Here is a 15,764-nt window from a genome sequence, read left to right on the forward strand (position 1 = left end):
TGATGAAATTTCATATATAAGTATTTTATCAAAATCGTAGATCCGTATCAACTTTTGAGCGATTTCCGATAACCGAAGTGGTACTTTTTCTACTTTGAATTTTTCAAAAGCCTATAACTTGAGTACTATTTCAGATAGATAAATGAAATTTCACATGTAATTAAAAGATTTAATTCTCTGCCTTCTTTCAAATTGTAATTTCCGTAGACCGGAAGTAGTAATGTACGCTATTTCCGATTTCTCAAAAAACGCATGTGAATTTATAAAGTACTAATATCCCGCACTATTATACACATTTTATTTGGCGTTCACTTGTTGTTCAATTCCTTTTTCTACGATATTCTATTCTATAATAAAAAGTTTAAATAATTAAAAATTAATTTAAAATATTGTCTATATCCCGAGTTACCATCCCCCGTAGTGTTAAATATGAATATTCGAGAAAGTTTAGGGGAGATCACTCCCGGTTTTTTTTAAAATTTAAATAGTGACAAAATAGGGAGGTTTTTAAAAGCGGGCAACCCAGTTTCACAATGGTTAGTTGTAATCCATTTAACTACATACCATTTATAGTGTTACTAACCAGCTGTCATCTATTGCAGATCAAGCTTCAAACTATTTTAATAATTTAATCTTCTGATGCTTCCCTGTGTTGAACAAATTTTAATTTTATTTCTTATCTGGTGATGCTGAGGAGTGGCTTGAAGTAAGTTCCCGTTTTGAACCTGACGGTTCACGAGGCAAGCGAAGTAGAGTTCACCTGTTTCTGAGATCTCAGTATATGAGTAGATACTGTGGTCAGCACTAAGCCCAGCCGCCTTTACTTTCCCTAATGTGAGCTGGGTGAACTCAGGGACTATCTACTGCTTGAACCTCTATTCAAACTCAAAGTAAGCTTGAAGTAAACAGAGTCCATATTGATTAATGTGTAAATATGTTTTTCACACTTGTTATATGTCTGTGCGTTTCTACTATTAACCACATTTTGCTCAAGAATTTAATTAAATAACTTTGTTATTGATTAAAGAGATTAATATCGCTTATTTATTTATTCTTAAAGATAAAAAAAAACAGAAAACAAGTTTTACTTAATTTATCTTTTTTATTTATATTTTAAACTAATACTTTTTATTTTAACTATTTAATTGGTTCTTATTTCTGTTGTCATTGTTGTATTATTCCATCACTCGCTGATTCAGACGGTCTTGTGATTTCCTCACACGCCGATACAGCCTTGCTGAAGGAAGAGGTTCATCATTTCAAACACCCTCCCGGGCTGATCATGACCTGCGGAGTGTCCGGCGCCTTTAATGACAACCTGGCAGAGGTTGCCAACCCTGGAATAGAACCCGAACAGCTCGTCATTTCCATTGCCGCCCCACCAAACCGACCGCTTCGAGTCCTGGTATTCCTGCCGTCTGGACCACTTCATAGACAGCAAGGCTGCGTCTACCATCGCAGGGCTGATCAGAGCGTCCAAGTCACCGGTGTAGATCAAAACTTTGTACTTCTCCTCCAACAGAGTTGCCAGTTTGGATGTTGAACTGCTCATAAAATCTTGGACCAGGTAACTCCCTACAGGAGAATCGATGAATAAATACTCGCGGTCTCCGACGTGGACAAGGTTCCTCATGGGGATGCTGTTCATAAGTCCCTCGACTTCGGCAAACGTTTGGACCTGTGGTTCACCAGAATAGTAGTTGTTCGCGAAGTTGTAAAAAACCCGACCCTTATGAACAATTAAGCGTGGGTATAGCTCATCTGTTGATCTAAAGTTAAACTGATTTTGTTTGAACTCCTCAAACAATTCAACAACACGTCTTTTCTGTTCCGTAGCTTGTTTCTTTGAGATGGCCCCGGTCGCAAGCCAATAGTCTGTCGATGCTAAAGCTTGGTTGTGCAAATCAAAGCTTGGACCTCCAATATAAATACCTGCTAATCGAATTATCGATCTTCCTGCTTTGATTTCTAGATGCAGACGATGCGCAAATGCCAGGACGTAATTTCCAGCATAAGATTTACCACCGATGTACAAATCTCGGTTCAGATATTCGGGAAATAAAAGATAAAACTGTTCTATAAACTCATACAGATCTTTAGAATAGCCATCTTGGTCTTTTCGATACCCTGAGACCCCACTGTCTGAATAGCTGTAGCCGACGCCGACGGGGTTGTCTATATACAACATTGACATTGTCTGTGTCCATGAAATGATTCTGCTCGCGTACGAATCGTTCAAGGGTCGAATAGGCCCGTTTTCATTTAACAAACCCAACGAAGACGGATTTCCCGGTCCCCCATTCAGCCACACTACAAGCGGGGATTCGGGTCCGGAAGTTGAAGGAAAGAACCAGAAAAACAAATGGTTTCCGAGTTTCTCGTCCACAGTGATGAACCCTGCGTGGCTGTGAGGGATGAGATGTTTCTCGTCTTTTACCAGACTTTGTTCCTGGGCGAGCTGGATCTGGCCCTTGCAGATTAAAGGGGACAGCATCAGAGGCGGCGCCAGCGTGATTTGCTCTGGGTGGGTTAGAGCTGATGCGGGTGGGATCATCAGCAGTGCGACGTAGCTCAAGAGCTGGCGTCGAAACATTTTCTTCGCCTGAGAAGACATAGTAAAGATAGAAGTGATTGGTTTCTTTCTACGGCAACTGTCTTTATCAGATTTATTGTTTCAGTCATCTATCTTTGTATCAAATTTATTGTCTCAGTCATTTATCTTTGTATCAAATTTATTGTTTCAGTCATCTATCTTTGTATCAAATGTAATGTTTCAGTCATCTATCTTTGTATCAAATTTATTGCTCAGTCATCTATCTTTGTATCAAATTTATTGTTCAGTCATCTATCTTTGTATCAAATTTATTGTTCAGTCATCTATCTTTGTATCAAATTTATTGTTCAGTCATCTATCTTTGTATCAAATTTATTGTTCAGTCATCTATCTTTGTATCAAATGTAATGTTTCAGTCATCTATCTTTGTATCAAATTTATTGTTTCAGTCATCTATCTTTGTATCAAATTTATTGTTTCAGTTATCTATCTTTGTATCAAATTTATTGTATCAGTCCTCTATCTTTGTATCAAATTTATTGTTTCAGTTATCTATCTTTGTATCAAATTTATTGTTTCAGTTATCTATCTTTGTATCAAATTTATTGTTTCAGTCATCTATTTTTGTATCAAATGTAATGTTTCAGTCATCTATCTGTATATTAAATTTATTGTTTTAGTTTTTTTACAACTATCTTTATATCAAATTTATTCAGTCATCTATCTTTATATCGAATGTATTCAGTCATCTATCTTTATATCAAATTTATTATTTTAGTTTTCTTACTACTATCTTTATATAAAAAAAACAAGCCATTGTTCTACTCAGTTGAAACACCCTTTTGTATTTTACAAAAACAAATGTTTCACTTATATGACGCTTGTGAAACTATGGAATGTATACGGTCAAGAAATAAAGTAGCTTTCACCTTTCGAACAAGACGACCCATATGCAAGATGAAGAAGAGCTCGCCCGTTTTTATTACTACGGCATATGAAGGGATGGTGTGATCAGCACTATGCCTAACTGCTTTTACTTTCCATATTGTGAGTTAAGTACCCAATAGAACTGGGTTGACTCAGGGACATCCTACAGACTCAAGTCCGAGATCCAAACTCGAGTCTTTCGGGTCAGCCACCGTGCACTCTACCACACGACCACGCCAGTCCAGTCAAGAGCAGGCTAAAAACACACTGCGTTGTACAACAATTAAAAAAAAAACATAACTTACAAATCTGTCGCTCTTTTACGGTTATTTACGGCGACTTGCCAATCTATTCCTTCCTGTATCCAACTGAATGTTATCACGGTTTATATACACAATCCAAAAAAACGGCACGTGATTTGGTGTGTGCATTATGTCCACATATTGCACGAGCAATTATATACGAAACCGTAATTGTGGTAATCAAGCACATTTAGGACGATTATCTATTAACTGGGGGATCGTGCACATTTTATGTAACACTTAAATTGGCCACAGTGCTATAGGGCCACCCTTTACGAGTGTAACGGTAGAGGGTAGACCTTATACAAATACAACGCCCCATCATTTTTTAGGAACAATCTTCACATACATTGAAAACGAATGGGCTTAGGAAGTTTGTATTTATTCAGCAAAACAGATGCTACATGTGACCACAGTATTTGTTGTCTGTCGCAGAATGTAGTACACAAGTTATACAGAATAAGGTGTGTCATATACATATTAGTAGACCCTTATACTGATTAAACGGTAAGCATAATATTTAAATTAGTTTTAACAATATCTCACTTTTCATGATGTTTGAAAGTAGCCTATATTATAAGTAAAAAAAGACTTTTCATGAGCTACATTTTTAATGTTCGTCTATAGACAGTTGTGCTTTTTAACAATTTTAAAGAATTTAAATTCATCAGTTGGAGATATTAATTAAAAGAGCTTTGGTCCCGTCTTACTGTTCAAGGTCTTCACGAACAATCAGCTGTAATACTTTACTTTTTATTTATTGAACATTAGATTTCCTAATTAACATTCACATTAAAGTCAAGCCTAGCTGTCTAAAATATTTTTGAAGAAGAGGAGACTGGGGGGAGGGGGGGTGGAAGGAAGAAGGGATATTAGGGATGTTAGGGATATTAGGGCTGTTGATACACACGAGAGAGAGAGAGAGAGAGAGAGAGAGAAATTGGGAACGGAGTTGAGACGGTTAGGTATTTTTGTTGAGAAAGTTGATTTGGGGGAAGGGGTTGCTTGTGTGTAGTTTGTGATTTGTCAGTGCGAATGTCAATGGAAAAAAAAAACAATAATGCTTTATTACGTCATGTGATGGGGTAAAATATGTGATAAGCGCTGTGCCGGTACCCGTCTCGTAGACTCAGGGACGGCCTTCAAACTCTGTCACGTGATGTGAACTCAAGACTAAGTAGTTAGCAGTAAAAAAAATGCTTCAGAAGATACAACAACGCGTGATCAAGATTGGTAAATAACCGATGACTGCTAATCCAAAAATAAAAGAATTAAGTTTGCTTTATAGATAACATAATGTATAGTCCAGTTGTAATGCAGATGTGTGGAAACCCATTAAGATAGTGAAGATAGTTTATATGATAATTGGCTTGTTCTGTTTCCCTATTAAATCTAATTTAGCAGGTGCAGATTGGTGTGTACGTGATGCAGGCTAGTATTACAAAATCAGCTTTGCCTTACTGGTGAGGCGTAGGTTTTTTGTTAAAAGTCCCATAACTGGCTGCATGAGGATATATGAAAACGTGAAAATTAATTTTACAAATTTATCAAGGGACATAACCTTGAGCTCATTCCCATTGTTTTTATAAATACATATAAAAACTCAATAGTCATACAACAAAATAGAAATCTTTGTATTGTTTTAAAAATGTACTATTCAACACCAAACAAAATCATAAAATGTGACTATTGTTTATATTTTATGGAAATAATAATTATCATTAGACTCTAATTTAAATAACAAAGCTATAACTGTATTAAAAATATAATAAATAAGGCAAAGAAATTATCGACTTGCGATTTAATGGGTTTTTTTGTTGAATTTGTTTTCAATGCATGAGAACTTATTTTTAAAATAAATAGTAAAGTACCCAGTTGGAATAATTTTCTCCATAAGCAGCACCTCCTACATATGCATCTAGTTATTTCAGGAAAAAGCCTTTCCCTCTTTAATTATACTAACACAAATCATATCACATAACGGTCCCGTTCACCTTTCTCATACTCACTTTAATTCCCCCCCCCCCTCCGAACGTATAATAAAAAACTAAGGCTTCCAATTCGAAAACAGCAATAAAACGTTTTATTTTCTATGAACAAGGCGATATGAGAGAGGAAATAAAACAGCCCCAAATGTAAATCTGCACCAGTTCTCGCTATTATCTCAAATGATGAGCACATTAATATAATAGCAGGAGATTTCAGGGAAAGGCCAATAATCGCTTGTAAAATGTCATGTCTTAGGCGAATAGAAAACAATGAATGAACCGGGAGTAATCTCGCCTAAACTTTCTCGTTTATTCTTATATAACAGTAAGGAAGATTGCAGACAGACAGACGGACAGAGATACAGAGAGACAGAGAGACAGGGAAACAGGGAGACAGGGAGACAGGGAGACAGGGAGACAGGGTGATAGGAGACATAGACATAGACATAGACATGGACATGGACTTGGACATGGACATGGACATGGACATGGACATGGACATGGACATGGACATGGACATGGACATGGACATGGACATATACATTGACATTGACATTGACATTGACATGGACATAGACATAGACAGGGACATAGACATAGACATAGACATAGACATAGACATAGACACAGACACAGACACAGACACAGACACAGACACAGACACAGACACAGACACAGACACAGACACAGACACAGACACAGACACAGACACAGACACAGACACAGACACAGACACAGACACAGACACAGACACAGACACAGACACAGACACAGACACAGACATAGACATAGACACAGACATAGACATAGACATAGACATAGACATAGACATAGACATAGACATAGACATAGACATAGACATAGACATAGACATAGACATAGACATAGACATAGACATAGACATAGACATAGACATAGACATAGACATAGACATAGACATAGACATAGACATAGACATAGACATAGACATAGACATAGACATAGACATAGACATAGACATAGACATAGACATAGACATAGACATAGACATAGACATAGACATAGACATAGACATAGACAGGGACATAGACATAGACATAGACATAGACATAGACATAGACATAGACATAGACATAGACATAGACATAGACATAGACATAGACATATACATAGACATAGCCATAGACATAGACATAGACATAGACATAGACATAGACATAGACATAGACATAGACATAGACATAGACATAGACATAGACATAGACAAAGACATAGACATAGACATAGACATAGACAAAGACATAGACATAGACATAGACATAGACATAGACGTAGACGAAGACGTAGACGTAGACGTAGACGTAGACGTAGACGTAGACGTAGACGTAGACGTAAACATAGACATAGACATAGACATAGACATAGACATAGACATAGACATAGACATAGACATAGACATAGACATAGACATAGACATAGACATAGACATAGACATAGACATAGACATAGACATAGACATAGACATAGACATAGACATTGACATTGACATTGCCATTGCCATTGCCATTGCCATTGCCATTGCCATTGACATTGACATTGACATTGACATTGACATTGACATTGACATTGACATTGACATTGACATTGACATTGACATTGACATTGACATTGACATTGACATTGACATTGACATTGACATTGACATTGACATTGACATTGACATTGACATTGACATTGACATTGACATTGACATTGACATTGACATTGACATTGACATTGTAATTGACATTGACGGACCAACAAACAGACAGGCAGGCAGGTAGGCAGGGTGCGTACGGACTGGCGGACAAATTGATAGACTGACAAACTGACAGACATATAAGTTTGCCAACTTAAGTTAAGGGTTGGGTTTTTTTAATTATTTTTTTATTATTATTATTATTTTATTATTATTATTATCAACGTAGTTGCACTTTAACTAAAATTGTGTTTTAAAGTGAGAGCTAAACCTTGTAAAATCTAAAATGCCATGTCACAACATAACTATAAACTGTTTTTATCAGCATCTTGTGCTTCCAGTTTTAAATTCAATGACAGAACACGATTAGAAACGTTCAAATGTTAACTTAGAACGAGCTAGACTTACCCCACCCCCCCCCCCTCCACGTCCCTAAATATAACTTAATCTCTGGCTAAATAAATCTTCAAATTTTTTAGTGGCCTTTAGTCTGGGGAATCGGTGCACATTTTAAATTTCGTTTTTCTATCAACCAGCATGGGTTATCAATTTGTCAATTTATAATTAATCAGTGTGGGTTGTCAATTTATAATCAATCAATCAGTGTGGGTTGCCAATTTATAATCAATCAGTGTGGGTTGTCAATTTATATGACTACCTTATAATATTTGCAATCATCAGATTTAAAAATATATTTATCGATCAATGTAACCAAAATGAAGATTTGAATATTTATATTTTGCTTAGAAATACATCGACTTTAACACAACAACGATAATATCGCTCGCACAATGAATTTTACTGGAACACACTGAATTAAGAAAGATAACTAATATTATTTTTAGTGTAAGTTACTCACTAGTTACCGTTCTTTGTTGATGCTTCCAATCAACTTTTATACTTGGTACACAGAGTGCACTCAGATTTTGACTTACAAGCCTGATGAAGTCACTAGACATTCTTGGACGTATCAAATCATATCTCATGTCACTGGTAAATCATTCTAATAATCATAATAATGATATGTTTACAAAGGGTTAACTGATATTCTAATCAGAGTTAAGCTGTGACCCAGATGTCATAGCGTAGGGCGCAGATAGATAAAATAAGACTAGACTGGTAGAGACTAATTAGGATGGTGTAAACTTGACGTTAGACGATTTGGTTCGAGAGTATGTGCGCGTGTTTAGTAAAATATTTGTAGCGTTAGTGTGACGTGGGCGTGATGCGACAATGTTACCGATGACGCAGGACGCAGGAGTGAAGACAGTTGGGGGTTAGCCATAGTAGGAGAAGGACGTGTTGTAAATTTTTGTTGTGTAGTTCTAGCTCGTTTAGTATTAGTATTTGATAATAGAGTTAATTCTATTTCATGATCGAAGTTGTTGATATCGTTAACTTAGTTTCGTCGGAAATTAAGAGTGTTCCCGTCCTCATCGCATGTTTATAGTTGGGGTGTTAGTTATAGGAGTAGTAAGCAAATATATTCATATAGCAACGTATACATTCCCCCCCCCCCCAATAACATCTGATTTTGATATATGAAGAGTTATGAAGCAATATGGAAAAACTACTAAAATCCAAAAGTGTGTAGAAAATACAAGTGTGTAGAAAATACAAGTGTGTAGAAAATACAAGTGTGTAGACAATACAAGTGTGTAGAAAATACAAGTGTGTAGAAAATACAAGTGTGTAGAAAATACAAGTGTGTAGAAAATACAAGTGTGTAGAAAATACAAGTGTGTAGAAAATACAAGTGTGTAGAAAATACAAGTGTGTAGAAAATACAAGTGTGTAGAAAATACAAGTGTGTAGAAAATACAAGTGTGCAGAAAATACAAGTGTGTAGAAAATACAAGTGTGTAGAAAATACAAGTGTGTAGAAAATACAGGTAAGTAGAAAATACAAGTGTGTAGAAAATACAAGTGTGTAGAAAATACAAGTGTGTAGAAAATACAAGTGTGCAGAAAATACAAGTGTGTAGAAAATACAAGTGTGCAGAAAATACAAGTGTGTAGAAAATACAGGTAAGTAGAAAATACAAGTGTGTAGAAAATACAAGTGTGTAGAAAATACAAGTGTGTAGAAAATACAAGTGTGTAGAAAATACAAGTGTGTAGAAAATACAAGTGTGTAGAAAATACAAGTGTGAAGAAAATACAAGTGTGTAGAAAATACAAGTGTGTAGAAAATACAAGTGTGTAGAAAATACAAGTGTGTAGAAAATACAAGTGTGTAGAAAATACAAGTGTGTAGAAAATACAAGTGTGTAGAAAATACAAGTGTGTAGAAAGTACAAGTGTGTAGAAAATACAAGTGTGTAGAAAATACAAGTGTGTAGAAAATACAAGTGTGTAGAAAATACAAGTGTGTAGAAAATACAAGTGTGTAGAAAATACAACTGTGTAGAAAATACAAGATAACGTTTGGCTATCGAGACCACTCTGGTGACTCGGCTCCGACCCTGACAGTGGGGGGGGGGGGGGGGGGGTGTCAGGTCCACCTGATCCTAAATAAGAAACGTGTTCGTTACGCTTCAGCCGATCTCGGGCAGACGAGGCTCGTTAGCTGGGGACAGCCACTCTTCTAGGAGAGACAACTCCAAAATTAAACAACTGCTGCCTTGTAGTTTGTTCTTGGTTGGACAAAGGCTATGGAAGCAAATTCAAAAATAAAAGCATGCTGAAATCGGAGTCAATGGCCTCAATGGCGCATAACCAGTTGACACGTATCCTTAATTGTGTTGGAGGGGATCCATTCCAACACCAAAATTTAAAAACGAAGAAGAAGAAGCTGATTAAACTTACATACATCAAAGTGTAGTGGTCAGCACTCTGCCCAGCCGCCTTTACTTTCCCTAACGTGAGTCAGGTACCGATCAGAGCTGGGTGGTCTCAGGAACATTCTAGCACACGAACTCGGTATTCGAACTCATGAATTTCGGGTTAGCAGTCGTATGTTCTACCATTCGTCCATGCCGTCCCTTAGTTCTTGTTTACGCTGATTATTTTTTTTGTATATTCTCAATATTGGTGAGTAGTGATTTACTTGCAGTATACGTCACGCGATCACCCCCCCACACACACACACACATCTCAGGTGCAAATAAATATAATCCAGGAAATTCATTAAAAGAGAGAAATTTTAAAGTGAAACAAAACAGTTATATAAACTATATACAGAAAGTAATGCATTGATGTCTACCGGTGCGCCCAAAATTAGTTCCCCAACAACTCACGTGACCGTTTGACAACACATCATAAACGTGTCTGCTGGATATTAGATATCTTAAATTAAGTTTTTATTTTACTTTTAGAGTTAAGCTCTACTTTACCTACTTCACAGTTCACACACTTTTATCGCAAGTGCGATAAATTCCGCGGAATAATTGTGATGCCTTTTTCTTATTTCAAAACATCAATTAGACAATTCTGTTTGAATCATACCATAGCAGTAATATATAAAATATCAAAACGATTGTAACATACAACAGAGTAATATATTTTTTTTTACAAATTACATTTATTTCTAATTAATACTGATGTAATATAAACTTAATTACATGACAAAGAAATAAAACATCTGGTATGAAACTTGGTATTTGAACTCGGTACAACTGTATTGTAGTCAGGTGAAGACATTCACTTTTTTCCACAAATTGAGCTGCTAAAACAAAACAAAATTACCAACACTAAAAATGGAAAAAAGATGACGTTCTAATGATGTGGCGAAAAACTTCATCCAAGATCTCATCCAACAGAACTCACTTGGTCCAAGCCGCAAATGTATCCTGAGAATTAATGAAATCAAAGAATTAGACATCGTTTTAAAACCATATATAAAATGTATGTGAAGTTTGGCCTGTTATTAACTTAGCTACATATATATCTTGCATACATGGTGTAGTATATGCTGGTCACATATCTTAAATAAAATCAAAGAATTGGACATTGTTTTAAAAGCATACATAAAGTGTATGTGAAGTTTGGCCTGTTATTAACTGAGCTACGTATATATGTTTTAGTATTTGATGGTCCCATACATAAGGTTTCGTGGTCGTCTATTACAACGTAAAATCGCTAAACAGTAGTGTCGAGTTTGAACCTCGTGTGGCTAGCTCAGCGTTACATTTGGAATCAAATATTCGTTATTGGTTCTATCTGTATAGCAATACACAACATAACGTTCACGGTCACTTGATTGCTTTTATTCCAAAATATATGCAACTGTAACTTGTGTAACTTTTGATTTCTAAATCGGAGTACATTGTCCATTTTGACAGCGTTTAATTTTTATTTCCTTGTTTTTTCGTTATGCTGGCATTAAAAGCTAAAGCTATTAGTCAGAAAAGGTACAACATATTAAGATACATAGATTTTATCATTTTTCGTTAAATTTACTTGTACATTTATTTATTTTGGTTTCTTTTTTTCCCCTTTATCCGTCACACTGTTTTCTCAGTCCTGGATAGAAATACTGAAATATAAATCTACAATCCTTCAAAACTTTTGTGTAACGTTCTCAGAGTTTCAAGCAACAGGAGCCAGGCATGTATTCAGCAGGGCAAACTTTAGAACTAAAGCAAATAAACTAAATAAAACAATATACACAACGACACCGGAGACGTCACTGTAGATAGATGCAGCACTGTCTGCGAACCAGTACGTCTTGGGTTCGAAACCCATAGCTTCTAGTTCCTTAATCGCAAAAATATTCGTTCATTTTATACGTTTCGTGTGTTTGTGTTTTATTGACTTTTAAAGATCAACCCGCCTAATCTCGACCAATGCGTCTATTTCTAAAAGAAAGAAAAGTATCAAAACAACAAGAAAGTAAGTAATAAAAACTATTGAATGCGAACATAAACATTGCATTGAAATTTTGAAAAACGAGTTAAGATTTAATATTCATATTCGAACTCGGTGTGTTTGTGTTAATTACCCTGCGCTCTAGCAGACGACCACAATGCCTCGCATATGTGTGGTTCTCTCGGTACAATAGGAATGCTGGGTAGTGTTAAACAACATTATGGTCTACCAGATTTCGTTTGATTTTTTATGACAAATAATCTCAAAGTATCTTAGAAAAAATATCTTAAGGAAAATTATCTCCGGAAAATGATCTCAGACAAAATATCTCATGGACAAAATACCTTAGACAAAATATCTCAAGAACAAAGTATCTCAGGACAAATAATCTCAAACAAAATAACTTAGAAAAACTAATTCACGGACAAATGATCTCAGGCAAATTGTCTCACAGAAAAATATCTGAGACAAAATATCTCAGGACAGTATCTCATGACAAATGATCCCGACAGTCACAAGTCGACTACTGGGCCGCGATATAGAAATAAAAAGTATAATTGTCCCGGCATAAATATACACAATCAACGCGCGCCTGACTAGGTGGCGTTGACACGATTCGTATCAAACCAAAGTCTTAAGACAGGCTTCGTTGAAATAAGTAAAATCATATAAGACGCTTTCTTGTTACTAGACTATGCTTTTACCAAGAAATGAAATCGTTTTGAACTGACCTCGACAACTAAATATCTTACAACATTCTTTGAAAATCAAATAATTTAGTTAAGAAATGAATAATGATTATTGAAAAGTAGAAAAATTATAAAATTATACCTACTAATACATAGATCTATATGCTAGATAGTAGTAAATTATTACAGTTTTTTGTAGCATTAGTTTTAAAAGCGCCATTATCATATATTCAGTAACATAATATTAAAGAGCTAGACTATATCTTATCATTTCGAAGATTTTGATTTTTTGAAAATTCTGTCTACGTTCTAAAAATGTTTTTGACAAATCTTTTTTTGACAAATCCCGTATGGACTAATCAAAATGATTAAAGTTAATAGATTGAACACGAAAAGACGTCGTTTATCATGTTTGTTCGTGAAAATTTAATTCAAATTTCACTTGTTTCGATCTATTATCTACAAATAGATTACACTTTAAGTTTTTCCAACGCTGTCGTACGCCAGAATACGAATGATCTACTGCAGACAGAGCCAATAATTGTTTAGTCAATTTGTCGACCAAAACAAATATGGCGTGTTATTTAAACGGTGATTCTCCTGCTTGTGTAATCAGCCTAAATTTAACATCAAATATTTTTGCAAGACTTCAAGTTTTAACTAAATATCAGGCATTGGCGTTCAATAATTATCCATCATAACAAGAAATATGTTGAAGGTATCCTTTAAACATGTTTTATTCCAAAAAGAAAATATTTCTATTACTTTCAAACTTCGAATAATTTTCTAAATTTAAATAATTAAAGACAAAAATTTAAATGCTTGATTTTTAAATATTTATAGGTATTTTTAAAACACAGAATATTTTACTTCTGTAAATAATTTTAATTAATTACTAAAACTAGAAATGTTTAAAAGTCTATTAAAAGTTCGACACTTCTCTTGAAAAAAAAAGGAAAATGGACATTGTATATTTTAGTGTTGTAAATAACATTTTATTCCTACCGTTTATTGCTAGCAACGTATCAGATAGTAGCTAGACCAGATGCAATTAATGACCAACAACATGACAACTTCAGACACAGACGATGGTCTGGTTACAGATGAGCAGTACTTGTTGTATGAAGGGCTACTGAGTTCAACACGAGCGCTGATTGCCGCCCTTGGTTGTATGGGGAACGTTATCAACATCTACATATTTCTGAAGCTGGGATTCAACGAAGGCATGAACTTGTCTTTAACTTTACTCTCGTGTTTTGACCTCTTGTATTTAGTAACGGTCATCTCCAGGTCGGTGTCCTTCGTGTTTTTAGCTTACGAGCGGACACATCGCTGGACTATGTGGTTTCCTGTCCAGCCCTATGCTGTGTATGTCTTCTGTGTGCATGCGGGGAGAATCCCACAAGCCTCCTCCAACCTCATGACGACATTCGTGGCCTTGGCCAGGTGCGCCAGTGTAGCCAAACCGCTACAGTTTAAACAAACATTCAGCCAACAACTCACGGTAATATTGGCGATAATTTTTGTAGTTTTTGCAGTAGTGAGTTATCTCCCTGTGCAGGTCTTTATGGGAATTTTCCCACAATTCGACAATGACCTTAACTTGACAAGACCATCGCTGTGGATTTCACCACAACGAAAAGAGGTTAGAGATATAGCTGGGGTGATCCGTGATGCTTTCATTCCGCTTTCCACTCAACTTTTAATCGCTGTCTGTGTGGTTTTAATGACAAGACGTCTAAAAGCATCTATAAAGTTCAGGGTTGTTCATTCAAATTACAGCATAACGTGTAGGGTCGTGAACGAAATCTCTAGAAATATTGATATCACCACCGTTACAAAATCGAACGGTAGCACAACTACAAAACCAGGTAAAGAACTACAGGTGATTCAACAGGTGGTGCTGATCTGTGTGGTGTACATCACCTGCAACACGCCCACCATCCTCATCAACTTCACAGGTCTGTTTGTGCCCGAGTTCTCTATTGACAATATGTTCCGCAACTTGTATCTGCTAGTGACGGGGATCAAGTACTTGTTCCAGACCATTAATGCCAGCATCAACATACTTGTATACCGCCGATACAACAGCAAATACAGGCGTAGATTTCGTGTTTGTAGACACCGTGTCTGAGTAATATAACAAATGTCAAATGCATGCGCTTCAGTATCAGTAAATTTTTGTATAACAGTATTAACAAAGGTTGTAACTTCAACGACAAGGGTGGACATAGATACATAAGAATATAGTTTAAATCTATACTTGGAATATGTTCAGTATACAGAGACACAGAAACAGAAGCAGTTTCAAAAAGATACAGTTAAAATAAATATAAACATTCAATTACAGCTGTAGATACAGATACAGAACCAAGAGGTGAAAGCTAGGAAACACTGGCCTGATAAAACCTGCAATAACGATTTTTTAAGGTGGACACCATCAAACCAAAGTACATGCACTTACATGGATTTCAAAGAGCCAGATGAAAACCAGTCGGCCAAGAAACACATGAAGGGGGCTGTTTTGCTGCAAACGTGGAGGACACAGGATCTAAATGCAAGCGTAGCTCTATTGACGCCCTATGCTCTGGGTGGGGGCGACAAATCTAATAAGAAAAATGTATTAGGATTATAAACAACTGGACATCGAGGATATTACACCTGAAATGTTAAGTTTGTGGCGTTGCTGATAATAAACTATTTATATTCATTGCTTTTTTTGACACACAAAGCAAAGTATGAAACGAGTTTTTAAAAGTTATAAAAAGAAACAGATTC

The 15,764-nt window shown here is 35.8% G+C and overlaps 2 protein-coding genes across 2 annotated transcripts; one reads left to right on the forward strand and one right to left on the reverse strand.

The window, feature by feature from the left end:
* Nucleotides 1–1,216: 1,216 nt before the first annotated feature.
* LOC131955110 (putative serine carboxypeptidase CPVL) lies at nt 1,217–2,614 on the reverse strand. Its single transcript, XM_059319085.1, has one exon. The coding sequence runs from the start codon at nt 2,612–2,614 to the stop codon at nt 1,217–1,219; it is 1,398 nt and encodes a 465-aa protein (XP_059175068.1).
* An 11,438-nt stretch (nt 2,615–14,052) lies between these two features.
* LOC131955111 (uncharacterized) lies at nt 14,053–15,120 on the forward strand. The gene has a single exon (XM_059319087.1). It carries the CDS (start codon nt 14,053–14,055, stop codon nt 15,118–15,120), a length of 1,068 nt encoding a protein of 355 aa, XP_059175070.1.
* Nucleotides 15,121–15,764: the final 644 nt, after the last annotated feature.

Source organism: Physella acuta, unplaced genomic scaffold (genome assembly GCF_028476545.2).
Source record: "Physella acuta isolate Inbredline_101_S28 unplaced genomic scaffold, ASM2847654v3 ptg001055l, whole genome shotgun sequence".
Taxonomy (NCBI): domain Eukaryota; kingdom Metazoa; phylum Mollusca; class Gastropoda; family Physidae; genus Physella; species Physella acuta.

Coding starts and splice junctions, on each gene's coding strand:
- LOC131955110 (XM_059319085.1), bottom strand. CDS start 2,614: ATGTCTTCTCAGGCGAAGAAAATGTTTCGACGCCAGCTCTTGAGCTAC.
- LOC131955111 (XM_059319087.1), top strand. CDS start 14,053: ATGACAACTTCAGACACAGACGATGGTCTGGTTACAGATGAGCAGTAC.